Source organism: Poecilia reticulata, chromosome 22 (genome assembly GCF_904066995.2).
Source record: "Poecilia reticulata chromosome 22, P_reticulata-male-v2, whole genome shotgun sequence".
Taxonomy (NCBI): domain Eukaryota; kingdom Metazoa; phylum Chordata; class Actinopteri; order Cyprinodontiformes; family Poeciliidae; genus Poecilia; species Poecilia reticulata.
The window spans coordinates 27,760,574-27,787,242 of record NC_088851.1 but is presented as its reverse complement, the minus strand read 5'-3'; the positions used below and the strand labels follow the sequence as shown (position 1 = coordinate 27,787,242).

The 26,669-nt window shown below is 53.0% G+C and overlaps 1 protein-coding gene across 8 annotated transcripts; it reads left to right on the top strand.

Moving 5' to 3' along the window:
- Window positions 1–524: 524 nt before the first annotated feature.
- LOC103460690 (apoptosis-stimulating of p53 protein 1-like) lies at window positions 525–26,647 on the top strand. 8 transcript variants are annotated; one of them, XM_081603593.1, is made up of 24 exons: window positions 525–661; window positions 2,979–3,126; window positions 3,473–3,580; window positions 4,361–4,416; window positions 5,795–5,893; window positions 9,608–9,703; window positions 11,398–11,454; window positions 14,665–14,785; window positions 15,193–15,272; window positions 17,022–17,189; window positions 17,820–17,960; window positions 18,026–18,209; window positions 21,579–21,646; window positions 22,301–22,466; window positions 23,009–23,227; window positions 23,303–23,434; window positions 23,581–23,731; window positions 24,362–24,399; window positions 24,478–24,803; window positions 24,877–25,014; window positions 25,137–25,270; window positions 25,383–25,549; window positions 25,625–25,824; window positions 25,899–26,647. In XM_081603593.1, exons 1-24 carry the CDS (start codon window positions 653–655, stop codon window positions 25,938–25,940), a joined length of 3,048 nt encoding a protein of 1,015 aa, XP_081459719.1. In that variant the 5' UTR covers window positions 525–652; the 3' UTR covers window positions 25,941–26,647. The 8 variants fall into 8 exon arrangements, 7 of the variants coding, with proteins under 7 accessions (XP_081459719.1, XP_081459718.1, XP_081459717.1 ...); XR_014085936.1 differs by lacking the exon at window positions 525–661 and adding an exon at window positions 2,340–2,459 and having other exon boundaries at window positions 24,877–25,037; XM_081603592.1 differs by lacking the exon at window positions 525–661 and adding an exon at window positions 2,340–2,459 and having other exon boundaries at window positions 22,304–22,466.
- Window positions 26,648–26,669: the final 22 nt, after the last annotated feature.

Genomic DNA, 26,669 nt, shown 5'->3' with positions numbered 1-26,669 from the left:
CTAGCCATCTGTCCAGAACCTTCAGAACCACTACAGGTCAGCACAGCCAATCAGCTGACACAGCACTGGTTGCTATGGCGATTACCGTTTCCATGGAAAGTTCTTTCACTTCCTGTGAAAAAATGTAATATTGACCTTCAAAATAAAGTTACAAACTAAATATTTAGGGTTCAGTTTGTGACTATAAATATAGTTAATGATCCAAAAATGGCAGCCATGTTGGACCCGACCCAAAGGCCCGTAGAACCCGGCCAGCCGCAGGAAGGACGCAGAAACACATCCAGTCGGGCTCTGGATCAGATGAGGAACAGTTAGGATTCAGAACCGATCCACCAGGTCCAGAAGAACCAGAACGTCTTCAGGCCTCAGCTAAGGTCAGAGGTCATGGCTCAAGAGTTCCTCCAGGGGTCACTCCTGCTGCAGAGCCTCCAGTGAGTGAAAGCAGGTGAAAGGTCATCTCTGAGTAATCGGCGGTGGCGCCGTGGACACATGGCCGCCAGTCTGGACTGCAGCAGAGTTACTGGACCAGAACCAGGGAGGGAGGGTTCGGGCTGCCTAAGAAAGTTCGGCGGAGGTTCGGGTATCTGGTTCGGTTCGGGACATAAACTGGACGCGGTAAAAGGAGGAACTGATTCCCACTGCAGCGGCAGAAATGTTACCGGTAAGTCTCCCCTTCGGCTCCGACCGACACTGACGGAAACTAACGGGAAGTAACGGAAACTAACGGGAAGTAACGGAAACTAACGGGAAGTAAGGGCCGGGTAGACCCGCCGCTACTGGACCAGAACCAGAGTCTCTAAAGTGAGTACTGTGGCCCCCAGGGGCCCCGGCCGTCTGGTACCAGCAGGTGTCCGGATTCTGGGCCCCAGTGTGGCACACCGCCCAGGGTGTCTCAGCCTGGGGGCGGCACTGGCGCTTCATTTAAATAATAATATTGTTTAATGATTAAAGGAGCATTCCTTCTATCTTCATCACCACAGAATGAACTCAGATACCAGCAGAAGGGGCCCAAAGTGGGTCTGGGGGCCATTTGTGGCTCCATCATGGCTGACATTTGGACCACCAGCACATTAAGCAGAAAATCCTTTGTTGTCATTTTTTAGTATGACTTTCCTCAAAATGAAATCTTCTTATTAAAAGTTGAAACACTTTCAGCAGCTCCAGCAGCCTCAACGCTAAAGCGGCTTCCTGCCTGGGAACCAGAGCCTTCCAGGAGTGTCCTCCAGGACTCAGGGGACGCTCTCTGCCGTCCCCCGTCTCTCTGCCGTCCCAGTCTCTCTGCTGTCCTCTGTCTCTCTGCTGTCCTCTGTCTCTCTGCTGTCCTCTGTCTCTCTGCCGTCCCCCGTCTCTCTGCCGTCCCCCGTCTCTCTGCCGTCCCCCGTCTCTCTGCTGTCCCCCGTCTCTCTGCCGTCCCCGTCTCTCTGCTGTCCCCTGTCTCTCTGCCGTCCCCCGTCTCTCTGCTGTCCCCGTCTCTCTGCTATCCCCTGTCTCTCTGCTGTCCCCGTCTCTCTGCCTCCCCGTCTCTCTGCTGTCCCCTGTCTCTCTGCTGTCCCCTGTCTCTCTGCTGTCCCCCGTCTCTCTGCTGTCCCCTGTCTCTCTGCTGTCCCCCGTCTCTCTGCTGTCCTCTGTTCTCTCTGCTATCCCCTGTCTCTCTGCTGTCCCCGTCTCTCTGCCGTCCCCTGTCTCTCTGCTGTCCCCTGTCTCTCTGCTGTCCCCTGTCTCTCTGCTGTCCCCTGTCTCTCTGCTGTCCCCGTCTCTCTGCTGTCCCCCGTCTCTCTGCTGTCCCCTGTCTCTCTGCTGTCCCCTGTCTCTCTGCTGTCCCCGTCTCTCTGCTGTCCCCCGTCTCTCTGCTGTCCCCCGTCTCTCTGCCGTCCCCCGTCTCTCTGCTGTCCTCTGTCTCTCTCTCTGTGTCCATGGATGTTTGATTCAGAGAGATTTCTCATCCCAGATTATCTTGAATTTATCCGTGGAGCGCTGATCCGCTGTGACATCATCGCTGTGACATAATCGCTGTGACATCATCGCTGTGACATCATCACTGCTCCTGTTTTCGTCTCTGATCCAACATGGTTCCCATCTGTCCAGCTTCATGACATTTAGACTCAATTAAAACCAAAATAAAACTTCCTGCTTCCCTGCCAGCATGCCTAGGTGGGCCCCATGTGGGGGAAAGGAGGGCAGACCGGATGGGTCCCATATGGGTTTCCCCATGTGGGACCACCGTGGAACCCGCGGACGAACCCATATGGGACCCATATATTAGCCCTCCTTTCCCCCACATGGGGCCCACCTAGGCATGCTGGCAGGGTTGCAGCTGCCGAGTCACTGGATTTAATGCTGAGTCAGTGGTTGCTATGGCGACGCATCCGCTCCGGTTGGTAGGGACGTGGGGGGGAAACTCTACGTTTACTGTGAGAGAGCGGCTTGACTTCCTGTCTCCTGTCCAGAGAGAGGAAACGGTAAAGATCCGGTTTTTAATGGCTAGGGTTAGCTTTTATGCTAACTACATGTATGCTTTTATTTTGGTGGGTTTCTCGTGATCACAGCTATGGTAACGAGTAACTAACATTTAACGGCAGAAAATGATGTAAAGGTTTAATGAGGTTAATAACTGGGACTGAAGGTTAAATGTTTATGGATCTGTGATCGGAAAACCATTAATTATTATTATTGGTTCCTGTTTACCTCGTTACTGCGGATGAAAAAGCAGAACAGCTGATCCAACTTGTGTCTCGCTAATTGGTCAGAAGTTATCAAATTAAGTTTATCCAAGTTAATTTATTGGTTTTATTAAGTTATCAAGTTAAGCAAGTGTAAATAAAGTATTTCTGACCATTGAAATGTAAACAATGATTTTAAAGTGTGAATACTTCTGGACCGGATAGCAGGTTGGATCCTGATTGGTTCCTGGTCTGTGATGATGATTTTTATTATCTGATCAGCCAATCAGACCTGGCCTTGTGTTTCCATGGTTACAGCTGATCCTGACGGTTTACCTCAACGACGCCCAGCAGATGCTAACCGAGGTCCCTGTTACCACGGCAACCAGAGTGTCCGACGTGGTGGAATTCTGCAAGGAGGCGGGCGAGTCCGAGTGCCACCTGGCCGAGGTCTGGAACGGCCACGGTGAGTGGAACCGGGACAGAACCGGGTCGGAACCAGGACCGGTGCAGAACCTCAGGCACACGGCGGTCTGTGTGACGTTCCTCTGATGGCGCTGGGATCAGGGGTCCAGGTTCTGGTTCTGGTTCTGCTGCAAATGTTTACTAACGTTTCAGCAACCACATTTTTCTGTCAATAACTTGAATATTAATAAAACCGGAAATTATTTCACTGATAACAGAAAAATATTGTTATATGTGAAATAATCTTCCAGTTTAGCCTGATAAGAGTCCATCAGAACCGCATCAGAACCCCAGGGCAAGGATCAGTCTGCTGCCTCCATAACGTGACGCCATCTTGTCTTCCTCAGAGCGTCCGCTCCCTCAGGAGCTGCTGCTGCTGGACCTGCTGAACGCCTGGGGGGCCCGGAGGACCGAGGTCCGCTACTACCTCAGACACCGCCCCCTGTGGCCACCAGGTAGAACTACAACACCGCCCCCTGTGGCCACCAGGTAGAACTACAACACCGCCCCCTGTGGCCACCAGGTAGAACTACAACACCGCCCCCTGTGGCCACCAGGTAGAACTACAACACCGCCCCCTGTGGCCACCAGGTAGAACTACAACACCGCCCCCTGTGGCCACCAGGTAGAACTACAACACCGCCCCCTGTGGCCACCAGGTAGAACTACAACACCGCCCCTGTGGCCACCAGGTAGAACTACAACACCGCCCCTGTGGCCACCAGGTAGAACTACACACCGCCCCCTGTGGCCACCAGGTAGAACTACAACACCGCCCCTGTGGCCACCAGGTAGAACTACAACACCGCCCCTGTGGCCACCAGGTAGAACTACAACACCGCCCCCTGTGGCCACCAGGTAGAACTACAACACCGCCCCCTGTGGCCACCAGGTAGAACTACAACACCGCCCCCTGTGGCCACCAGGTAGAACTACAACACCGCCCCCTGTGGCCACCAGGTAGAACTACAACACCGCCCCCTGTGGCCACCAGGTAGAACTACAACACCGCCCCCTGTGGCCACCAGGTAGAACTACAACACCGCCCCCTGTGGCCACCAGGTAGAACTACAACGCTGGTAGAAAACTGCAGGTTGAGGTTTTATAGTGAGTTTTGGAATCAGCAGCCCATTCTGGGCGGGGCGGTCGGGTCGGCACCAGTACTGTTGGGTCACATGACTCATCTGGCCCTCCATCCTTTGAGTCTGGATGAGATTTTGTTGTTTGTCTGGCAGGAAACCCGCCGGCCTCGGATCAGAACCAGACCTCAGTGGCAGCAGAGAGCGATGATGTAAGTATGCCGTGTTCTCCGCTCCAGAACCAGCAGCTTAAACAACCAGAACGCTGCAAACACAACAGAACCTCCTGATGGTTCTGAGTCTGTTTGCTCTGACACCAGCCTGCAGCTCCATTAGAACCCAGCAGGCTGGACCAGAACCAGAACATTTGCTGGTAGAACCAGATGGATGATCAGAACCCGATCATCATGACAGTTTATACGATCTAGTCAAAGTAAAGCTGTAAGTGAAGGAACCTGCTTTAGTTCTAGACTTGGTCAGAACCAGCAGTCTGGACTGAAGGCGGATCAGAACCTAAAAATAGTCTGTGAGACAGTCGTACGTGTGTGTGTGTGTGTGTCTGTGTGTGTGTGTCTGTGTGTGTGTGTGTGTGTCTGTGTGTGTGTGTGTGTCTGTGTGTGTGTGTGTGTGTGTCTGTGTGTGTGTGTGTGTGTGTGTGTGTGTGTGTGTCTGTGTGTGTGTGTGTGTGTGGGTGTGTGTGTGTGTGTGTGTGTGTGTGTGTGTTGTGTGTGTGTGTGTGTGTGTGTGTGTGTGTGGTGTGGTGTGTGTGTGGTGTGTGTGTGTGTGTGTGTGTGTGTGTGTGTGTGTGTGTGTGTGTGTGTGTGTCTGTGTGTGTGTGTGTGTGTCTGTGTGTGTGTGTGTGTGTGTCTGTGTGTGTGTGTGTCTGTGTGTGTGTGTGTGTGTGTGTGTGTGTGTGTCTGTGTGTGTGTGTGTCTGTGTGTGTGTGTGTGTGTGTGTGTGTGGTGTGTGTGTGTGTGTGTGTGTGTGTGTGTGTGTGTGTGGGTGTGTGTGTGTGTGTGTGTGTGTGTGGTGTGTGTGTGTGTGTGTCTGTGTGTGTGTGTGTGTGTGTGTGTCTGTGTGTGTGTGTGTGTGTGTGTGTGGTGTGTGTGTGTGTGTGTCTGTGTGTGTGGTGTGTGTGTGTGTGTGTGTGTGTGGTGTGTGTGTGTGTGTGGGTGTGTGTGTGTGGTGTGTGTGTGTGTGTGTGTGTGGTGTGTGTGTGTGTGTGTGTGTGTGTGTGTGTGTGTGTGTGTGTGTGTGTGTGTGTGTGTGTAATCCTGGATTAGGACAGTCATCATTATATGGCTGCAGCACTAAGTGGTGGTGATCAAACTGGGTCTGGACCGGGCCGGACCGGACTGCTGAGGACTGGTCTCTGAGTAACTCAGTAGAAACAACCAGCTCCTCTTCCTCCTCTTCCTCCTCCATTTTGAACCTCGGCTGCTACAGTGATGACCCGGTTCTGATCCGGTCAGGTCGGTCAGTGAAGGCAGGATTATCCTGGTCCATGACATAACCGGGTTAAGAGGATTGTCTGAAAGCTCCTCCTCTTCCTCCTCTTCCTCTCACCTTGCAGAGTCTCCGTCTCCCCAGGTACCAGAACCGAGTGTCAGTAGCAGAACCGGGCCGCTGCAGCAGAACCGAGTGTCAGTAGCAGAACCGGGCCGCTGCAGCAGAACCAGGCCGCTGCAGGTTAGTTCTGATGGTTTATTGGTTGAACAGAACCAGCGTCCTGGAACAGAGAAGTTTTGATCTTTGACCTGTAGCCTGAGATTAGGTCAGGACGGGGACAGGACTGTTGGACATGCAAGACAACCGTCTCCATGGCAACGCCATGAGACGCTGCGGCTGTGTGTTTAATGGGACGTTGTCGCTTTAAGAGGACGCCTGCAGCTTTAAGTGACATCAGCTGTGAGGGGGTGGGGCCTCACAGGAAGCACGAGGATGATGTCAGTGTCCAACCCGAACCAGACCGCACCAGAACCGGGCCAACCTGGGCTCAGCAGAACCAGACTTTTTATTAACAAAGCAGTTAGCAGATAGAGGCTAGTGGTTAGCGGTGAGTGGTTAGCGGCTAGTATTTAGTTGTGAGTGGTTAGCGGTTAGCAATTAGCGGCTAGAGGTTAGCTGTGAGTGATTAGCGGCTAGAGGTTAGCTGTGAGTTGTTAGCGGTGAGTGATTAGTGGCTAGTGGTTAGCTGTGAGTGATTAGTGGCTAATGGTTAGCTGTGAGTTGTTAGCGGTTAGTGATTAGCGGCTAGTGGTTAGCTGTGAGTGATTAGTGGCTAATGGTTAGCTGTGAGTGGTTAGCGGTTAGTGATTAGCGGCTAGTGGTTAGCTGTGAGTGATTAGTGGTTAGCGGTGAGTTGTTAGCGGTTAGTGATTAGCGGATAATGGTTAGCTGTGAGTTGTTAGCGGTTAGTGATTAGCGGCTAGTGGTTAGCTGTGTGGTTAGTGGTTAGTTATTACTGGCTAGTGGTTAGCTGTCAGTGGTTAGTGATTAGCGGCTAGTGGTGAGCTGTGAGTGGTTAGCCGCTAGTGATTAGCGGCCAGAGGTTAGCTGTCAGTGGTCAGCAGCTACTGGTTAGCTGTGAGTAGTTAGCGTATACTGATTAGCGGGTAGTGGTTAGCTGTCAGCGGTTAGTGATTAGCGGCTAGTGGTTAGCGGCTAGTGGTTAGCTGTGAGTGTTTAGCGGCTAGTGGTTAGCTGTGAGTGGTTAGTGATTAGCTGTGAGTGATTAGCGGCTAGTGGTTAGCTGTGTGGTTAGTGGTTAGTTATTACTGGCTACTGGTGAGCTGTGAGTGGTTAGCGGCTAGTGATTAGCGGCTAGAGGTTAGCTGTCAGTGGTCAGCAGCTAGTGGTTAGCTGTGAGTGGTTAGCGGTTAGTGATTAGCGGCTAGTGGTTAGCTGTGAGTGGTTAGCGGCTAGTGGTTAGCTGTGAGTGGTTAGCGGCTAGTGGTTAGCTGTGAGTGATTAGTGATTAGCTGTGAGTGGTTAGCGGTTAGTGATTAGCGGCTAGTGGTTAGCTGTGAGAGGTTAGCAGCTAGTGATTAGCGGCTAATGGTTAGCTGTGAGTGGTTAGTTATTAGTGGCTAGTGGTTAGCTGTGAGTGGTTAGCGGCTAGTGGTTAGCTGTGAGTGGTTAGCGGCTAGTGGTTAGCTGTGAGTGGTTAGTGATTAGTGGCTAGTGGTTAGCTGTGAGTGGTTAGCGGCTAGTGGTTAGCTGTGAGTGGTTAGCTGTGAGTCATTAGTGATTAGCGGCTAGTGGCTAGCTCTGAGTGGTTAGCGTCTAGTGATTAGCAGCTAGTGGTTAGCTGTGAGTGGTTAGCGGCTAGTGATTAACTGTGAGTGGTTAGCGGCTAGTGGTTAGCGGCTAGTGATTAGCAGCTAGTGGTTAGCGGCTAGTGATTAACTGTGAGTGGTTAGCGGCTAGTGGTTAGCGGCTAGTGATTAGCAGCTAGTGGTTAGCGGCTAGTGATTAACTGTGATCACTGTGAGGTTCTGGTAGCAGCGATTGCAGCGGTTAAACGGATTTACATGAAAATGAAAAAGAACTGTTCAGATCAAAAGATTCACTTCATCTGCAACAACCACCAGATTATTCTGGACCCAGAATCGGGCTAAACTCCTGATCCGGTCCAGATTTCGGTTCCGATCCGGTTCAGACTGTCCTCCACCATTTCTCTGTCAATTTTTCTGATCTGACCACATCCTGGACTTCACATCCGGACCAGCAGAACGTCAGAACGGGTCGTCTGTCCTGCAGCGCGACGTTCCCTCTGCTCTTCGCTCTGGCAGCATCATCTTCCTCATCAGGCACATCTGGAGGGGGCGGGGCTAAGCCGGCTCTGCTGCAGTAGAGAGAGAGAGAGAGAGAGGAGACGGGCGAGAGACGGGGGAGGGGGGGTGTCGCAGCAAAGAGCTGCAGCAGGACGAGGAGAGAGACAGAACATGCTGGTTCTGACCTGGTTCCCACAGCACAACTCGCCAAGAAGACTGTATCCGAGGTAGACCTGAGCTCGACACCAGACAAAGTTCTGGTCTGGTCCGGTTTCCCCTGCCGGACCGGCCCGGCCGGGACCATGGAGTGGAACGAAGTGGACCTGGTGCAGGAGTTCACGGTGGAAGGACAATGCAGCAAGATCAAAGTCCGCTCCTGCAGGATCACCTGGGACAACCTGCAGGTACCGCAGCCGGGCCGGACCGGGCCGGCGGAACCGGCAGTTTTCTGCTGAACATCACCACACATCGACTACACCGGCCGAACTTCTGCTGGTTCCACCAATATGAGGAGCCCAGCAGAACCAGACACAGGGTTCTGGAGGATCAGGATGTTCTGGAGGTTCCAGAGGGTTCTGGCGGGTTCTGGAGATTCTAGAGGTTCTGGCGGGTTCTGGAGATTCTAGAGGTTCTGACGGGTTCTGGAGATTCTAGAGGTTCTGAAGAGTTGTGGAGGGTCAAGAGGTTCTGGAGATTCTAGAAGTTCTGGAGGTTCTGGCGGGTTGTGGAGGATCAAGAGGTTCTGGAGGGTTTTGGAGGTTCTGAAGGTTCTGGAGGGTTCTGGTGTTTCTAACCACTAATTTGCTAAACAAAAATCTTAGCCATGCTAACAATAATCCATTAAACACTTGAAAAGAAAATGGCAGAAGCTAAAGCTAAAGCTACACAAAATTATACTAAAGTGCTTAACAAAACATGCTAATGCTAAAGTGCTAATCACGTTAAAGATTAGCAGAAGCTAAAGCTAACCATGATGACTCGCTAGCAGCAGTCCTGAGGTTCTGATTCTGCCATATTTTATAAAGTTCGTCTGTCATGAAGATGGGAAACATCTTAAGGCAAACAATGTTTTAAGAGGCTCAAATATGTCGGCCATCTTGAAAATGGCCTTCATCCTAAAACTGTAGTGACTGATGGGAAATATGGAAACATCAGACCTGAGGGGTTAGCATGCCTACGCTTCACCACTAGAGGGAAGTAAAGAGTAGCTCGTCTGGCTAACGGCTAACAGATCTGAGGCGGCTAACGCTGTAGCAGGAAGATGAAGTTAGCGACCAGGTGCTTCACCTGCAGAGAGCCTCAAACCTGTCCATGCTGCCATCGCATGGTGGCCACAGCAACTGTTTAATCAGTGCTGCTGCTCCCATGAACACCAGGGAATCACCATGGTAACCAGTGACTCAGCATATTTAGAGCCAACTTGTTCTGAAGTTACTGCAGAAAGATTTCAGTTTTAATCATCAGACAGGAAAAATCCTTCCTCTGGAGACACTCACTGTTAAAATGTCCTTTACTCTGTGTGTGTGTGTGTCTGTGTGTGTCTGTGTGTGTGTGTGTCTCTGTGTGTCTGTGTGTGTGTGTGTGTGTGTGTGTGTGTGTCTGTGTGTGTGTGTGTGTGTGTGTGCAGGTCCCCCAGGTGGAGCTGACCCTCTCTGAGCTCCAGGAAATGGCCACCAGGCAGCAGCAGCAGATCGAGGCGCAGCAGCAGATGCTGATGGAAAAGGTAACAGCAGCAGAGAAGCAGCTAACTTCCGCTGCTAACCGGAACCGCCATTTGTTTACATGTTAGCAACTCGCTAACCGGCTTCCACAGAGGATTTATGCTATAAAATATGTGGGAACTCCAGTTATCACTGCTTACATGTAGCAATATTGTTTTACCTGCACCTACAGCTAATGCGGGAGGGATGGCGACTTGAAGAAATGGCTGCAAATAACCCGCACTAGCATAGTTAGCATAGTTAGCTACTTCACTGACTCAGTTGCTTCGGATGCAGATGCAGGTTTTCTTCCCTTGGCTTTCTATCCACACATAAAGCATTTTGGGTTTTCTCTTTAAGTTTAGATATTTTAGCCAAATTCTTTTTGTGTCCTTATCTGTCGGTAGGCGATGAAAACTACCGCCGTTGTTTTGGAAGTGAAGTCGCCCCCCACCTTCTTCAAATCAGACGAAATTGGTGTCAAACGTTTGTGCAGGAAACGTTTGTGCTGCTTTGGCTTTGCAGATATCAATGAAAGTGTAAAGGTCAAAAGGTCAAATAGCCCCCCCACCTTCTTCAAATCAGACGAAATGGGTGTCAATCAACTTGGCTACATTTGTGCTGGTTTGTGCAGCAAAAACTTTTGTTTATGCCGCTATAATTTTAAAGACGGAACAAAAAATGTTTCTTTATATCTTTAAAAATGTCCTCCAGTCGTCATCAGAGGTCAACCACTCCTGTGGCCCTGCTCACATTTAAATGACGGCGACACAAACGAAAAACACGTTCAAGACATACTTGCTGCTGCAGCTTCAAATTAAACTTGGTCTGATTATTGAAGCACAGCCACGAACAGCACAACAGTTACCTGAGCTCTGATAGGGCATCTTACGACTCTTTCCAGTGGAAAGTTGCTCTCTGTAACAGGTTAATGTGATTCGGTTCGGTTCTGGTCCAGTGGGGAGATTCTCCATATCACGTAGCTGCGGTTATTTGCAGCGACACTCAGCAACGGAGAACCTCGAGGTTCTGGTTGTGATGGACTAAACGAGCCCAGATAGTTTATTTTGTCTTATAAAAACTGTTCCTTCCCCAAACATAATGATAAAGACTCAGATCATGAATTTTATTATTTTTTTAATTCAAACAAAAAATCAAATTCACATCACACCAAGCTAAGTTCTGCTGTTTTATACTGTCGACACAAACCTGCAGCTCAGATCTGACCAGATTCTCTTTACTCCTGTGTTCAGAGAAACGAGCTGCTAGCAGCGCGGCGTCACTACGTTATAAAACCTAACGTCCCTGTCGCTCCCCTGATTACACTCATAATTACATCCTCTGTACTGAGCAGCTCTATGACAGCAGACGGTGTGTCCGGGAACAAGTTTAACTAAATATTGTATTATAACCGAAAAGAGAGACGTAACTTCTATCATGAATGAAGATTAGCAAAATAAACTAGAAATTTCAGTGAAATACTGCGACTCCCGGTGGGCGCAGGAAGTAAGACCCATAATCGTTTCCCCAGTAAAAAAGTTTGATCAGAGATTTGTTTTTATTTTGGCTCATCTAAAATAAAAACATAGAGAGATTTAATATCCTGTATTGTAGGACAGACTAACAGTAAGTACTGTTCAGTGTAGTGTTCTGGAGCTCTGAGGAACCAGAACCACAACCGGACCAGCAGTACCTTCATGACTCTTCTCTGTTTCAGGAGCAACGGCTGCGGTTCCTTCAGCAGGGCAGCAGAACCAACACAGGACACTCACAGGTAGGTTCCCCAGATGTTCCCCCTGATGTTCCCCTGATGTTCCCCTGATGTTCCCCCTGATGTTCCCCTGATGTTCCCCTGATGTTCCCCCTGATGTTCCCCTGATGTTCCCCTGATGTTCCCCTGATGTTCCCCTGATGTTCCCCCTGATGTTCCCCTGATGTTCCCCTGATGTTCCCCTGATGTTCCCCTGATGTTCCCCCTGATGTTCCCCTGATGTTCCCCTGATGTTCCCCCTGATGTTCCCCCGATGTTCCCCCGATGTTCCCCTGATGTTCCCCCTGAAGTTCCCCTGATGTTCCCCCTGATGTTCCCCAGATGTTCCCCCTGATGTTCCCCTGATGTTCCCCAGATGTTCCCCCTGATGTTCCCCTGATGTTCCCCTGATGTTCCCCCTGATGTTCCCCTGATGTTCCCCCTGAAGTTCCCCTGATGTTCCCCTGATGTTCCCCAGATGTTCCCCCTGATGTCCCCCTGATGTTCCCCAGATGTTCCCCCTGATGTTCCCCTAATGTTCCCCCTAATGTTCCCGCTGATGTTCCCCTAATGTTCCCCCTGAAGTTCCCCTGATGTTCCCCTGATGTTCCCCCTGATGTTCCCCCCGTTTTTCCCCTGATGTTCCCCCTGATGTTCCCAGATGTTCCCCTGATGTTCCCTGATGTTCCCTGAGTTCCCTGATGTTCCCCTGATGTTCCCCCTGAAGTTCCCCTGATGTTCCCCTGATGTTCCCCTGATGTTCCCCCGATGTTCCCCTGATGTTCCCCTGATGTTCCCCCTGATGTTCCCCCTGAAGTTCCCCAGATGTTCCACCTGATGTTCCCCTGATGTTCCCCAGATGTTCCCCCTGATGTTCCCCAGATGTTCCCCTGATGTTTCCCCTGATGTTCCCCCGATGTTCCCCCTGATGTTCCCCTGATGTTCCCCTAATGTTCCCCCTGATGTTCCCCTAATGTTCCCCCTGAAGTTCCCCTGATGTTCCCCTGATGTTCCCCCTGAAGTTCCCAGATGTTCCCCCTGATGTTCCCCAGATGTTCCCCCTAATGTTCCCCCTGATGTTCCCCCTGATGTTCCCCTGATGTTCCCCCTGATGTTCCCCTGATGTTCCCCCTGATGTTCCCCTGATGTTCCCCCTGATGTTCCCCTGATGTTCCCCCTGAAGTTCCCCTGATGTTCCCCCTGATGTTCCCCAGATGTTCCCCCTGATGTTCCCCTGATGTTCCCCTAATGTTCCCCCTGATGTTCCCCCAGATGTTCCCTTGATGTTCCCCCTGATGTTCCCCTGATGTTCCCCCTGAAGTTCCCCTGATGTTCCCCTGATGTTCCCCCTGATGTTCCCCTGATGTTCCCCTGAACGTTTCCCTTATGTTCCCCTAAAGTTACCCCTGATGTTCCCCTGATGTTCCCCCTGAAGTTCCCCAGATGTTCCCCCTGATGTTCCCCTGATGTTCCCCTGAAGTTCCCCTGATGTTCCCCCTGAAGTTCCCCAGATGTTCCCCCTGATGTTCCCCAGATGTTCCCTGATGTTCCCCTGATGGTCCCCTGATGTTCCCCTGAAGTTCCCCTGATGTTCCCCCTGATGTTCCCCTAATGTTCCCCTGATGTTCCCCCTGAAGTTCCCCTGATGTTCCCCCTGAAGTTCCCCTGATGTTCCCCTGATGTTCCCCTGATGTTCCCCTGATGTTCCCCCTGAAGTTCCCCTGATGTTCCCCCTGATGTTCCCCTGATGTTCCCCCTGTGGTTCCCCTTATGATTCCCCTGAGTTCCCCCTGAAGTTCTGATGTTCCCCCTGAAGCTTCCCCTGAGGTTCCCCTGATGTTCCCCTGATGTTCCCCCTGATGTTCCCCTCCTGATGTTCCCCCTGATGTTCCCCTGATGTTCCCCCTGATTCCCCTGAAGTTCCCTGATGGTCCCCCTGATGTTCCCCTGATGTTCCCCTGATTGGTCCCCTGATGTTCCCCTGATGTTCCCCCTGATGTTCCCCCTGATGTTCCCCTGATGTTCCCCTGATGTTCCCCCTGATGTTCCCCTGATGTTCCCCCTGATGTTCCCCAGATGTTCCCCTGATGTTCCCCTGATGTTCCCCTGATGTTCCCCCTGAAGTTCCCCTGATGTTCCCCCTGAAGTTCCCCTGATGTTCCCCCTGATGTTCCCCCTGATGTTCCCCCTGAAGTTCCCCTGATGTTCCCCCTGATGTTCCCCTGAAGTTCCCCTGATGTTCCCCCTGAAGTTCCCCTGATGTTCCCCCTGATGTTCCCCTGATGTTCCCCCTGATGTTCCCCCTGATGTTCCCCCTGATGTTCCCCTGATGTTCCCCTGATGTTCCCCCTGATGTTCCCCCTGATGTTCCCCTGATGTTCCCCCTGATGTTCCCCTGATGTTCCCGATGTTCCCCCTGATGTTCCCCAGATGTTCCCCCTGAAGTTCCCCTGAAGTTCCCCCTGATGTTCCCCCTGATGTTCCCCTGATGTTCCCCTGATGGTCCCCTGATGTTCCCCTGATGTTCCCCTGATGTTCCCCCTGATGTTCCCCTGATGTTCCCCCTGATGTTCCCCTGATGTTCCCCCTGATGTTCCCCCTGATGTTCCCCTGATGTTCCCCTGATGGTCCCCTGAAGTTCCCCTGATGTTCCCCCTGATGTTCCCCTGATGTTCCCCTGATGTTCCCCCTGAAGTTCCCCTGATGTTCCCCCTGAGGTTCCCCTGATGTTGCCACACATGTTCGCCTTGATGATCCTCTGATGTTCCCTCACATGTTCCCCCTGAAGTTCCCCAGATGTTCCCCCAGATGTTCCCCACCGATGTTCCCCTGATGTTCCCTCACATGTTCCCCCTCAGGTTCACCTGATGTTCCCCCAGATGTCCCCCTGATGTTCCCCACTGATGTTCCCCCTGATGCTCCCCAGATGTTCCCCCTGATGTTCCCCACCGATGTTCCCCTGATGTTCCCCCAGATGGTCCCCACTGATGTTCCCTCACATGTTCCCCAGATGTTCCCCCTGATGCTCCCCAGATGTTCCCCAGATGTTCCCCCAGATGTTCCCCCAGATGTTCCCCCTGATGCTCCCCAGATGTTCCCCAGATGTTCCCCCAGATGTTCCCCCAGATGTTCCCCGATGTTCCCCAGATGTTCCCCCAGATGCTCCCCTGAGGTTCCCCAGATGTTCCCCCAGATGTTCCCCCTGATGTTCCCCAGCTGTTTGTCTCTCTGCAGGCGGAGGCGGAGCAGCTGCAGCGCCTCAAGGATCGGGTGGAGAGCCAGGAGGCGAAGCTGAAGAAGATCCGCGCCATGAGAGGCCAAGTGGATTACAGCAGGCTGATCAACGGGAACCTCAGTAAGACAAACGCCAACGAACATCAGCCAGCCGATTGTCACTCTGAGTTCAATCAATCAATCAATCAATCAATCAATCAATCAATCAATCAATCAAATTTTATTTGTATAGCACATTTCAGCAGCAAGGCATTTCAAGGTGCTTTACATAAAAACATCATGTGACATTGAATAAACAGTAAGAAAGAGAAAGATTTTGAAAAAAAAAGATTCAAAAAGATAAAAACATATTTTTATTACGGCATTGAAGCTCCTGTCATCGCCGGACTCCACCGTCCGTTTAACACAGGTGTTATCCAGGTGTTACCCAGGCTCCGTCCAACTGTCACGCGAATCTTTCCACTAGCACCTGGCCGTCCTACACGGATTTTTGTGCACAGTTTTTACCTGTTGTGCTTCTGTCTGCAGCCGCAGAGATACACCATGTGAGCAGCTTGTTCCAGGAGAAGCAGGATGAGCTGCAGGCCGCCGTCAGCAGGGTGGAGCAGGTAGGGGGCGCTGCGGCAGGTAGGGGGCGCTGCGGCAGGTAGGGGGCGCTGCTGCAGGTAGGGGGCGCTGCGGCAGGTAGGGGGCGCTGCGGCAGGTAGGGGGTTCTGCTGCAGGTAGGGGGCGATGCGGCAGGTAGGGGGTTCTGCTGCAGGTAGGGGGCGCTGCTGCAGGTAGGGGGTTCTGCTGCAGGTAGGGGGCTCTGCTGCAGGTAGGGGGCTCTGCTGCAGGTAGGGGGCGCTGCTGCAGGTAGGGGGCTCCGCTGCAGGTAGGGGGCTCTGCTGCAGGTAGGGGCGCTGCTGCAGGTAGGGGGTTCTGCTGCAGGTAGGGGGCGCTGTGGCAGGTAGGGGGCGCTGCGGCAGGCAGGGGGCGCTGCGGCAGGTAGGGGGCGCTGCTGCAGGTAGGGGGTTCTGCTGCAGGTAGGGGGCGCTGCTGCAGGTAGGGGGTTCTGCTGCAGGTAGGGGGCGCTGCTGCAGGTAGGGGGCGCTGCTGCAGGTAGGGGGCGCTGCTGCAGGTAGGGGGCGCTGCTGCAGGTAGGGGGTTCTGCTGCAGGTAGGGGGCGCTGCTGCAGGTAGGGGGCGCTGCTGCAGGTAGGGGGCGCTGCTGCAGGTAGGGGGCGCTGCTGCAGGTAGGGGCGCTGCTGCAGGTAGGGGGCGCTGCTGCAGGTAGGGGGTTCTGCTGCAGGTAGGGGGTTCTGCTGCAGGTAGGGGGTTCTGCTGCAGGTAGGGGGCGCTGCTGCAGGTAGGGGGCGCTGCTGCAGGCAGGGGGTTCTGCTGCAGGTAGGGGGTTCTGCTGCAGGTAGGGGGTTCTGCTGCAGGTAGGGGGCGCTGCTGCAGGCAGGGGGTGCTGCTGCAGGTAGGGGGTTCTGCTGCAGGTAGGGGGTGCTGCTGCAGGTAGGGGGCGCTGCTGCAGGTAGGGGGCGCTGCTGCAGGTAGGGGGTTCTGCTGCAGGTAGGGGGCGCTGCTGCAGGTAGGGGGTTCTGCTGCAGGTAGGGGGCGCTGCTGCAGGTAGGGGGCGCTGCGGCAGGTAGGGGGCGCTGCTGCAGGTAGGGGGCGCTGCTGCAGGTAGGGGGCGCTGCTGCAGGTAGGGGGTTCTGCTGCAGGTAGGGGGCGCTGCGGCAGGTAGGGGGTTCTGCTGCAGGTAGGGGGTTCTGCTGCAGGTAGGGGGTTCTGCTGCAGGTAGGGGGTTCTGCTGCAGGTAGGGGGTTCTGCTGCAGGTAGGGGGCGCTGCTGCAGGTAGGGGGCGCTGCGGCAGGTAGGGGGCGCTGCGGCAGGTAGGGGGCTGCTGCAGGTAGGGGGCGCTGCTGCAGGTAGGGGGCGCTGCTGCAGGTGGGGGCGCTGCGGCAGGTAGGGGGCGCTGCGGCAGGTAGGGGGTTCTGCTGCAGGTAGGGGGCGCTGCGGCAGGTAGGGGGCGCTGCTGCAGGTAGGGGGCGCTGCTGCAGGTAGGGGGTTCTGCTGCAGGTAGGGGGCGCTGCTGCAGGTAGGGGGTTCTGCTGCAGGTAGGGGGTTCTGCTGCAGGTAGGGGGCGCTGCGGCAGGTAGGGGGTTCTGCTGCAGGTAGGGGGTTCTGCTGCAGGTAGGGGGTTCTGCTGCAGGTAGGGGGTTCTGCTGCAGGTAGGGGGTTCTGCTGCAGGTAGGGGGCGCTGTAGCAGCATGAATTGTTCCTATTGGAATCAAGCAGCTGCTGCTGCTTTGATGCGTTTCAGCCTTGTCTTGCTCTTCATCGTCCTCTCGTCTTGCTCCTGGTGTTCAGCTCACCCAGCAGTTGGAGGACCTGAGGAGGGGCCGCCTCCAGCTGCAGAGCGACGCCGAGAGGCTGGCGGACACCTATGGGTCCCCGGTGGGACCCACCGCCCTGAAGGGCTCCTTGTTATCTGGCTCTGCTGGCGTGGAGCTGAGGAAGCTCTACCAGGAGCTGCAGGTGAGCCCAGGTTCTGATGGATAGGTGTCTAAAATGAACAAACAAGCAACACCTGGTGCAGCCAGACAGGGAAGGAGCCGCGATGGTTCTTCAGAATAAAATACATTTGAACATTCCATCCATCCATCCATTTTCTAAAACCTCGTCCCTAATGGGGTCAGGAGCTGCTGCTGCCTCTCCAGATAACGTTCCGGGTGAGAGGCGGGGTCACCTGGACAGGTCACCTGGACAGGTCACCAGTCTGTCGCAGGGCAACACAGAGACACACAACCACACACTCACACCTAGGGGCAATCTGGAGAGGCCAATTAACCTGACAGTCATGTTTCTGGACTGTGGGAGGAAACTGGAGTACCTGGAGAAAACCCACCATGCAGGGAGAACATGGAGACTCCATGCAGAAAGACCGGGAATCGAACCCAGAACCTTCTTGCTGCAAGGCAACAGCTCTACCCACTGCTCCACTGTGCAGCCCGTTTCAACATTTCATGACACTGGATGTGTTTCCAGCTGTGAGGATGGTTATGCAGGTCGGCTGGTTTAGAAGTCGACAGAAATCGGCTGCAGGCTGTTGGCCTTCATTTTGTCACTCGTGTAGAGGAACTGGTTCTGGTTCTGGCTGTGTTTCAGGCCCGGAACCATCAGAACCTGGAGCAGAGCGGCCGGCTGGCCCAGAACCAGGAGCTGCTGTCCAAGCGGACAGGTCAGGTGGCGGCCATGGACCGCCGGATCGGAGAGCTGAGGAACCGTCTCCACAGGAAGAGAGCAGAGGTACCGATCTCGTCCTGCACCGCTTCCTGTCCCGCCGTCCTCTCTGACGCCCGTCTCCCCTCCAGCTGGGCCGGAATGAGGACCCGTCCTCCCCCCGGACGACCTCACAACCCAGTGCCGCCATCTCCGGCCGAGTGGCGGCCGTCTGCCCGTACGTCCAGACGCCGGCCGAAGGGAGGCGCGACCCAGGACGCCCCGCTGACCCTCCGCCCAAAGCCGCGCCGCTCAGCCACGTCCGCTCCCTATCAGGTCCTGGTGTCTTCACGGTGGACATGGACTCGCCTCTAGACGGGCCGTCCCCACGATGACTGTCCCTCCGTCCATCCTGTCTCATCTTTCTGTCCCCTCATCTGTCCTGGCGCTACCTTCTGTTGGGACTCATGGTCTGCTTGTCCCTGGTTGCCCATGGTTGTCCCTAGTTGTCTCTTGTTGTCCCTAGATGTCTCCAGTTGTACCTAGTTGTCCCTAGTTGTCTCTAGGTGTCCCTAATTGTGTCTAGTTGTGGATACTTGTCTCTCGTTTGTCCCTAGTTGTCCCTCGTGGTCCCTAGTTGTCCCTGGTTGTCCCTAGTTGTCCCTGGTTGTCCCTAGATGTCTCCAGTTGTACCTAGTTGTACCTGGTTGTCCTTAGATGTCTCCAGTTGTCTCTAGATGTCTCCAGTTGTACCTAGTTGTCTCTAGTTATCCCTAGTTGTCTCTAGGTGTCCCTAATTGTGTCTAGTTGTGGATACTTGTCTCTCGTTTGTCCCTAGTTGTCCCTCGTGGTCCCTAGTTGTCCCTGCTTGTACCTAGTTGTACCTGGTTGTCCCTAGATGTCTCCAGTTGTCTCTAGATGTTTCTTGTTATCACTAATTGTCTCTAATTATCACTAGTTGTCCCTAGTTATCAGTAGTTGTCCCTGGTTGTCCCTAGTTGTCTCTTGTTGTCCCTAGATGTCTCCAGTTGTACCTAGTTGTCCCTAGTTGTCTCTAGGTGTCCCTAATTGTGTCTAGTTGTGGATACTTGTCTCTCGTTTGTCCCTAGTTGTCCCTCGTGGTCCCTAGTTGTCCCTGGTTGTCAGATGTCTCCAGTTGTCCCTAGTTGTCCCTGGTTGTCCCTAGATGTCTCCAGTTGTACCTAGTTGTACCTGGTTGTCCTTAGATGTCTCCAGTTGTCTCTAGATGTCTCCAGTTGTACCTAGTTGTCTCTAGTTATCCCTAGTTGTCTCTAGGTGTCCCTAATTGTGTCTAGTTGTGGATACTTGTCTCCCGTTTGTCCCTAGTTGTCCCTAGATGTCTCTAGGTGTCCCTAATTGTGTCTAGTTGTGGATACTTGTCTCTCGTTTGTCCCTAGTTGTCCCTCGTGGTCCCTAGTTGTCCCTGCTTGTACCTAGTTGTCTCTTGTTTTCCCTAGATGTCTCCAGTTGTACCTAGTTGTCCCTAGTTGTCTCTAGGTGTCCCTAATTGTGTCTAGTTGTGGATACTTGTCTCTCGTTTGTCCCTAGTTGTCCCTCGTGGTCCCTAGTTGTCCCTGGTTGTCCCTAGATGTCTCCAGTTGTACCTAGTTGTCTCTTGTTGTCCCTAGATGTCTCCAGTTGTACCTAGTTGTCTCTAGTTATCCCTAGTTGTCTCTAGGTGTCCCTAATTGTGTCTAGTTGTGGATACTTGTCTCCCGTTTGTCCCTAGTTGTCCCTCGTGGTCCCTAGTTGTCCCTGGTTGTCCCTAGATGTCTCCAGTTGTCTCTAGATGTCTCCAGTTGTACCTAGTTGTACCTGGTTGTCCCTAGATGTCTCCAGTTGTCTCTAGTTGTTTCTTGTTATCACTAATTGTCTCTAATTATCACTAGTTGTCCCTGGTTGTCTCTAGGTGTCCCTAATTGTGTCTAGTTGTGGATACTTGTCTCCCGTTTGTCCCTAGTTGTCCCTCGTGGTCCCTAGTTGTCCCTAGATGTATCTTGTTGTCCCTAGTTGTCCCTAGATGTCTCCAGTTGTACCTGGTTGTCCCTAGTTGTATCTTGTTGTCCGTAGTTGTCTCTAGATGTCTCCAGTTGTCCCTAGATGTCTCCAGTTGTCTCTAGTTGTCTCTTGTTATCACTAAATGTCTCTAATTATCACTAGTTGTCTCTTGTTGTCCCTAGATGTCTCCAGTTATACCTAGTTGTACCTGGTTGTCCCTAGTTGTCCCTAGATGTCTCCAGTTATCACTAGTTGTCCCTCGTGGTCCCTAGTTGTCCCTAGATGTCTCCAGTTGTACCTGGTTGTCCCTAGTTGTATCTTGTTGTCCGTAGTTGTCTCTAGATGTCTCCAGTTGTCCCTAGATGTCTCTTGTTGTCCCTAGTTGTCCCTAGATGTCTCCAGTTGTACCTGGTTGTCCCTAGTTGTATCTTGTTGTCCGTAGTTGTCTCTAGATGTCTCCAGTTGTCCCTAGATGTCTCCAGTTGTCTCTAGTTGTCTCTTGTTATCACTAAATGTCTCTAATTATCACTAGTTGTCTCTTGTTGTCCCTAGATGTCTCCAGTTATACCTAGTTGTACCTGGTTGTCCCTAGTTGTCCCTAGATGTCTCCAGTTATCACTAGTTGTCCCTCGTTGTCCCTAGTTGTCCCTAGTTGTCCTTGGTTGTCCCTAGATGTCTCCAGTTGTCCCTAGTTGTATCTTGTTGTCCCTAGTTGTCCCTAGATGTCTCCAGTTGTACCTGGTTGTCCCTAGTTGTATCTTGTTGTCCGTAGTTGTCTCTAGATGTCTCCAGTTGTCCCTAGATGTCTCCAGTTGTCTCTAGTTGTCTCTTGTTATCACTAAATGTCTCTAATTATCACTAGTTGTCTCTTGTTGTCCCTAGATGTCTCCAGTTATACCTAGTTGTACCTGGTTGTCCCTAGTTGTCCCTAGATGTCTCCAGTTATCACTAGTTGTCCCTCGTGGTCCCTAGTTGTCCCTAGATGTCTTCAGTTGTCCCTAGATGTCTCCAGTTGTCTCTAGTTGTCTCTTGTTATCACTAATTGTCTCTAATTATCACTAGTTGTCCCTAGTTATCACTAGTTGTCCCTAGATGTCTCCAGTTGTCCCTGGTTGTCCCTAGTTGTCCTTGGTTGTCCCTAGATGTCCCTAGTTGTCCTTGGTTGTCCCTAGATGTCTCCAGTTGTCCCTAGTTGTATCTTGTTGTCCCTAGTTGTCCCTAGATGTCTCCAGTTGTCCCTAGATGTCTCCAGTTGTCTCTAGTTGTCTCTTGTTATCACTAAATGTCTCTAATTATCACTAGTTGTCTCTTGTTGTCCCTAGATGTCTCCAGTTATCACTAGTTGTCCCTCGTGGTCCCTAGTTGTCCCTAGATGTCTTCAGTTGTCTCTAGTTGTCTCTTGTTATCACTAATTGTCTCTAATTATCACTAGTTGTCCCTAGTTATCACTAGTTGTCCCTAGATGTCTCCAGTTGTCCCTGGTTGTCCCTAGTTGTCCTTGGTTGTCCCTAGATGTCCCTAGTTGTCCCTGGTTGTCCCTACATATCTCCAGTTGTCCTTGGTTGTCCCTAGATGTCTCCAGTTGTCCCTAGTTGTCCCTGGTTGTCCCTAGATGTCCCTGGTTGTCCCTATCGAGTTTCCAGTCTGTTTCTTGACGTGGTTCTGTTTGTCCCGATTCCTGTCCAGTCAGCGACGCGCCGTGGCCCAACATCAGCCAGACTGGAGCCGACTGGAGGACCTGCGGTCCAGAACCGGTACCGTTCGTCCTTCTGACCCAGACTGTTCCCTCCGTCTGACTGGAAACCAGAACCACCTGTTTCAGTTCCCTAAGCTCCAGAAGAGCACTGTTCCTCTAAACCCCGCCCCGGTGGTGATGTCATGGCTTTGTCAGCTTCTGATAGGTTAATTCTCACTCTGCTTCAGTGAGGAAGAAACCGTTCCTGCAGATGTCCAGAGGGACAAAACCTTCGTCTGTGGAGACATGTCCTGTCTCATGGACGCTAGAAAGCCTTGGACCCCCATCCTTACTGTAATGCATGGTGGTGGTGGCAGCATCATGCTGTGGGGCTGTGTTGTTAGACAGTCGGGTCCAAACGGGTTTTCTGGTCTGCAGAAAAGGAAGGTTCTGTGAGGAAGGACGGCTACAGTCCTGACCCGATTCCAGTGGTTCTGTGAGGAGGAATGGACTCAATCTTGGTACTAAAGGTTAAAGGTCAACTCTCATGAAATGATTCTGAACATCCAGAACTTTTCTGGTTCCAGAACCAGCTTGGTGAACTGGACCTGAACCAGGAAGTTCAGTCCAGTTTCATGTCAGACGGGGAGTATGTAAACATCTGGTCTCAGCTGGTTGATGCATGTAGTGGTTGCTATGGAGACGCCAGTGAGTCGGGTTCTGGTCCTCCCAGCAGCTGCGACCCTCCGGCTACGGGACGTACCCCAGCGCCGCCCATCAGGCCGCCGCCCATCACTGCAGCTCCCTGCCGCGCTCGGCGCCCGGGACGCTGGGCTGGCCACGCCCCCCCGCCGGCTCCTCCTCTTCATCGCCGCAGCGCGTCCCCACCCAGAACCCAGGTACCGTCCAGAGACACACGGGAAATACTTTGAAATACTAGAATTGTCATATCTACACTTGTGGCCTATGGGTAATAATGCTGATAACTACTGATGTAGAATGTTGATTTCCACTGAATATTTTCATGCTTTCATTGTTTTCTATGCATTTCAGTTTTTAAAATTAAAAGGAAAAATCAACAACAAACAATATGAGAAAAACAAAAATGTTGAGAAGTTTCTCCTGTAGAGGTGTGTGTTGCAGTGGTTACGAATGAAGCCTCTGACTGAAGAAGAGGATTCTTTGGGTTCTATTGCAGAACCTGGTTCTGATGGGAGGAGAGATTGGACTCTCTGGTACCGGCCCAGATATGTTTAGCTAACAGCTAGCTGTACTTTCTTTGACAGCTAGCATTTGCCCAGCAGCTAACATTTAGCTGAGAGCTAGTATTTCACTAAAAGTTAGCATTTGGCTAACAGACAGTGCTTGGATAAGAGTTAGTGTTTAGCTAACAGCTAGCTAGTTGTCATATATTGGCAGCTGGTTCTGGTTCTGTGTCCAGGTTCTGCGCCATCCTCCCCGCTGTCCCTCCAGTCGGAGCGGCCCGACCCCCCTCCTGCGGTGGCGGTGCGTCCCTACGTCCCGGAGCAGCCGTCCAGGCCGCAGTCCCCCAGGAAGGGCCCCGCCACCATGAACAGCAGCTCCATCTACAGCATGTACCTGCACCAGCCTCAGGCCAAGAACCCGGGCCCCCTTGGGAACCGGGCCGCCGTCAGGGCAGGTCGGAACCGCCTCGTTGCCGCCGCAGGTCCGATCGGGCCGACCACCCGTCCCACCGTCTGCTCTGTCTCCACAGTCTACGGGAAGCCCGTGGTGCCGACCTCGTCCCCCGCCCCGCAGGACGAAGCCAGAGACAGCGCGGCCCTTCCTCCGCCCGGCGTGGACGGCTTCCCTCGTCCCCTCAGTCCCACCAAGCTGACGCCAGTCGGTGGGTTCCCAGCTCCGTCTGCTCCACTCACACAGGACCTAATGGTTGCCATGGTGATAGGACCGGTCAGACTGACTGGCCGTTCTGGTGGCTAACTGAGCCTTTATCAGGAAACCAGAGCTTATTCTGGTCTGCTGTCTTCTCAGCCCACTCGCAGCTGCGGTACCAGAATGACGCCGATCTGGAGGTTCTGCGGCGGCGTCTCAGCAACGCTCCACGGCCCCTGAAGAAGCGGAGCTCCATCACTGAACCTGAGGGCCCCCAGGGGCCCAACATCCAAAAGCTGCTGTACCAGCGGTAAGTTCAGCGTCTCGGTGGAAACTATCATCCAGTGGTGGCCCCACGTCAGCTAATGTGCCAATAGAGGAGTTAATTGTTAGCTTAGCGCTAATTACTCGGCTGTTTTAACATCTGTGCTGAAGGGTTAGAATTCTTCACAGGATATTTAGCTTCTACTAAATAGTGTGTTTGTATAATGCTGTAGCATTAGCAGAGCTAGCGTTGCATAGCTAGCTTTAGCAGAGCTAGCTTTAGCAGAGCTACTTTTGACAGAGCTAGCGTTAGCAGAGCTAGCTTTAGCAGAGCTAGCGTTGCATAGCTAGCTTTAGCAGAGCTAGCTTTAGCAGAGCTACTTTTGACAGAGCTAGCGTTAGCAGAGCTAGCTTTAGCAGAGCTAGCATTGCATAGCTAGCTTTAGCAGAGCTAATGTTGCATAGCTAGCTTTAGCAGAGCTACTTTTGACAGAGCTAGCGTTAGCAGAGCTAGCTTTAGCAGAGCTACTTTTGACAGAGCTAGCGTTAGCAGAGCTAGCTATAGCAGAGCTAGCTATAGCAGAGCTAGCGTTAGCGTCTCCAGCATGCATTGCCCACCGCTGGGATTGGTCCACTTGCTGCAGGTCGGTGGTGATGAAGGTGTTTTGTGGTGCAGGTTCAACACGCTGGCTGGAGGCATGGAGGGCGGTTCTGGTAGGACTCGGTTGAGGTTCTGTTGATGTTGCGGACCCGGTCATTCCAGGGGCTCAGACACGTTCTCCTCTGTTCCAGCGAACCCTTTCTACCAGCCGGATGGGCTCCTGGGGGACGTGGACGCCGTCCATTCAGCCAACGGGAGCCTGGAACCGGGAGACAAGGTAGCGCACAGAGAGGTCAAAGGTCAGGACCTGAGTTCAGAGTCCTGCCACTCCTCATCACCCTCCGTTACCATGGAAACACCCAAAGAGACAGAAAGCACCACCAACCTGCCTCCCTCGAACCAACCCGGCTCGCCTCCAGAGCCACAGAGGTCCGAGGTCCAGAACCAGAACCAGGGAGGTGCTGGCTCCACCCACAGCTCACCTCCAGCACCTGCTGCTCTGCCTTCAGGACCAAAGGTCCATATTGACCCAGACTCCCTCGGGTGCTGCCACCTTGTTACCATGGTCACCAGGTTGCTTGTGTCCGCAGGCGAAGCGGACCAACCTGAAGAAACCGTTGTCGGAGCGAACGGGTCACGGCCTGAGGGTCAAGTTCAACCCCCTGGCTCTGCTGCTGGACGCCTCGCTGGAGGGAGAGTTCGACCTGGTCCAGAGGGTCATCTATGAGGTACCGCCTGGTTCCACCCAGAGGTACCTCTGGTTCCTTTGGTCCCAGTCCAAACAATTTGCAGGTCTTCTTGCAGGCCGTCCTGACCTCTGACCTCTGACCCTAGCCTCTGGCTCTTGCAGGTGGAGAACCCCAGCATGCCCAACGACGAAGGTATCACTCCTCTTCACAACGCCGTGTGCGCCGGTCATCACCACATCGTCAAGTTCCTGTTGGACTTTGGAGTGAACGTGAACGCGGCCGACAGCGACGGATGGTCAGTTCCTCCTCTGTCCTCCGGTCCGCCATCTTGGGGTCATCACATTGTCTCTAGGGTTGTCAGAGGTTATCAGGGGTCATCTTACGGTCTCTTCCTGTATCTCGCGCAGGACTCCGCTGCACTGCGCCGCTTCCTGCAACAGCGTCCACCTCTGTAAGATGCTGGTGGAATCAGGCGCCGCCATCTTCGCCACCACCATCAGTGATGTGGAGACGGCGGCCGACAAGTGTGAGGAGATGGAGGAGGGCTACAGCCAGTGCTCCCAGTTCCTCTACGGTGAGTGGAGCCGGAGCCGTCCAGGTACCGGCGCCGCGCCCGGACTCACCTGACCGTCCGCTTCGTCCTCCGCAGGCGTCCAGGAGAAGCTGGGCATCATGAACAAGGGGGCGGCGTACGCACTGTGGGACTACGCCGCGCGGTGGGACGACGAGCTATCCTTCAGCGAAGGCAACGCCGTCACCGTGCTTCGTCGCCATGACGACACCGAGACGGACTGGTGGTGGGCCAGGCTGGACGGCCGCGAGGGATACGTGGCGAGGAACCTGCTGGGGGTGAGATAGCCTTCCTCACTGATGATGAGTCAGAGGTCAGAGTGTCCCCTGGTAACGCGTTGACCTCTCTGCAGCTGTACCCACGGATCAAACCCAGACAGAGGTCGCTGGCGTGAAGCCCGGCTCCATGAGGAAGAGGAGGGTGTAGGGGTGGTTCTGAGAGGAAACGGCAAAGCAGATGTTGACCTTCATCAGCTGAAGGTCGGAAACATCTGCCCACTAACGGCTCTTCCTCTCTGAGGGGGGTTGGCCTCTGAGGTCCTGGTGGGTCCAAAGAAGCGATGAAGAGCAGTGGAAGGTGACCAAGGGTGTGTGAGGTCGGTTGAAGGTCACCTGAAGGTTGGTTGGCCTCTGACCTTCAGACTGCTGATGGATCAGTATCAGAGGAAGGAAACAGGAAGTGAAGATGACGGTTTAATGAAGCGGTCCGTGTCTCCAAAGGTTCCCCTGAACTCCAACTGTTCATAAGAGGTTCCGGGTCTCATTCAGGCCGGGTCAGAACATCGGGTCCGAGTCGTTCTAGGCTTCAGAACCTTCTCTGCTGCTTGTTTTCATGTTTTATTCTCCTTAACGTTGCTTCATTTAGCCAAGCTTTGCTTTTCTCATTAGAATCAGTTCTAATGGAGGCTCTGCTGCCATCTAGTGGACAGTTCTATGTGCAGGCTGGATCAGCGGCGCCACCTGCTGGACTGGATGTGCCTGAATTTTATGTCCACGATGATATTTTTATTTCACAAGCATTTTGTTTCCAGTAGCTGCTTTATGACGGGTGGAGCTGCATTATTGAAGTCAAATAAAACATTAATAATGGTGTTTAAACCTCTCACTGAGTCTCAGACAGTTTT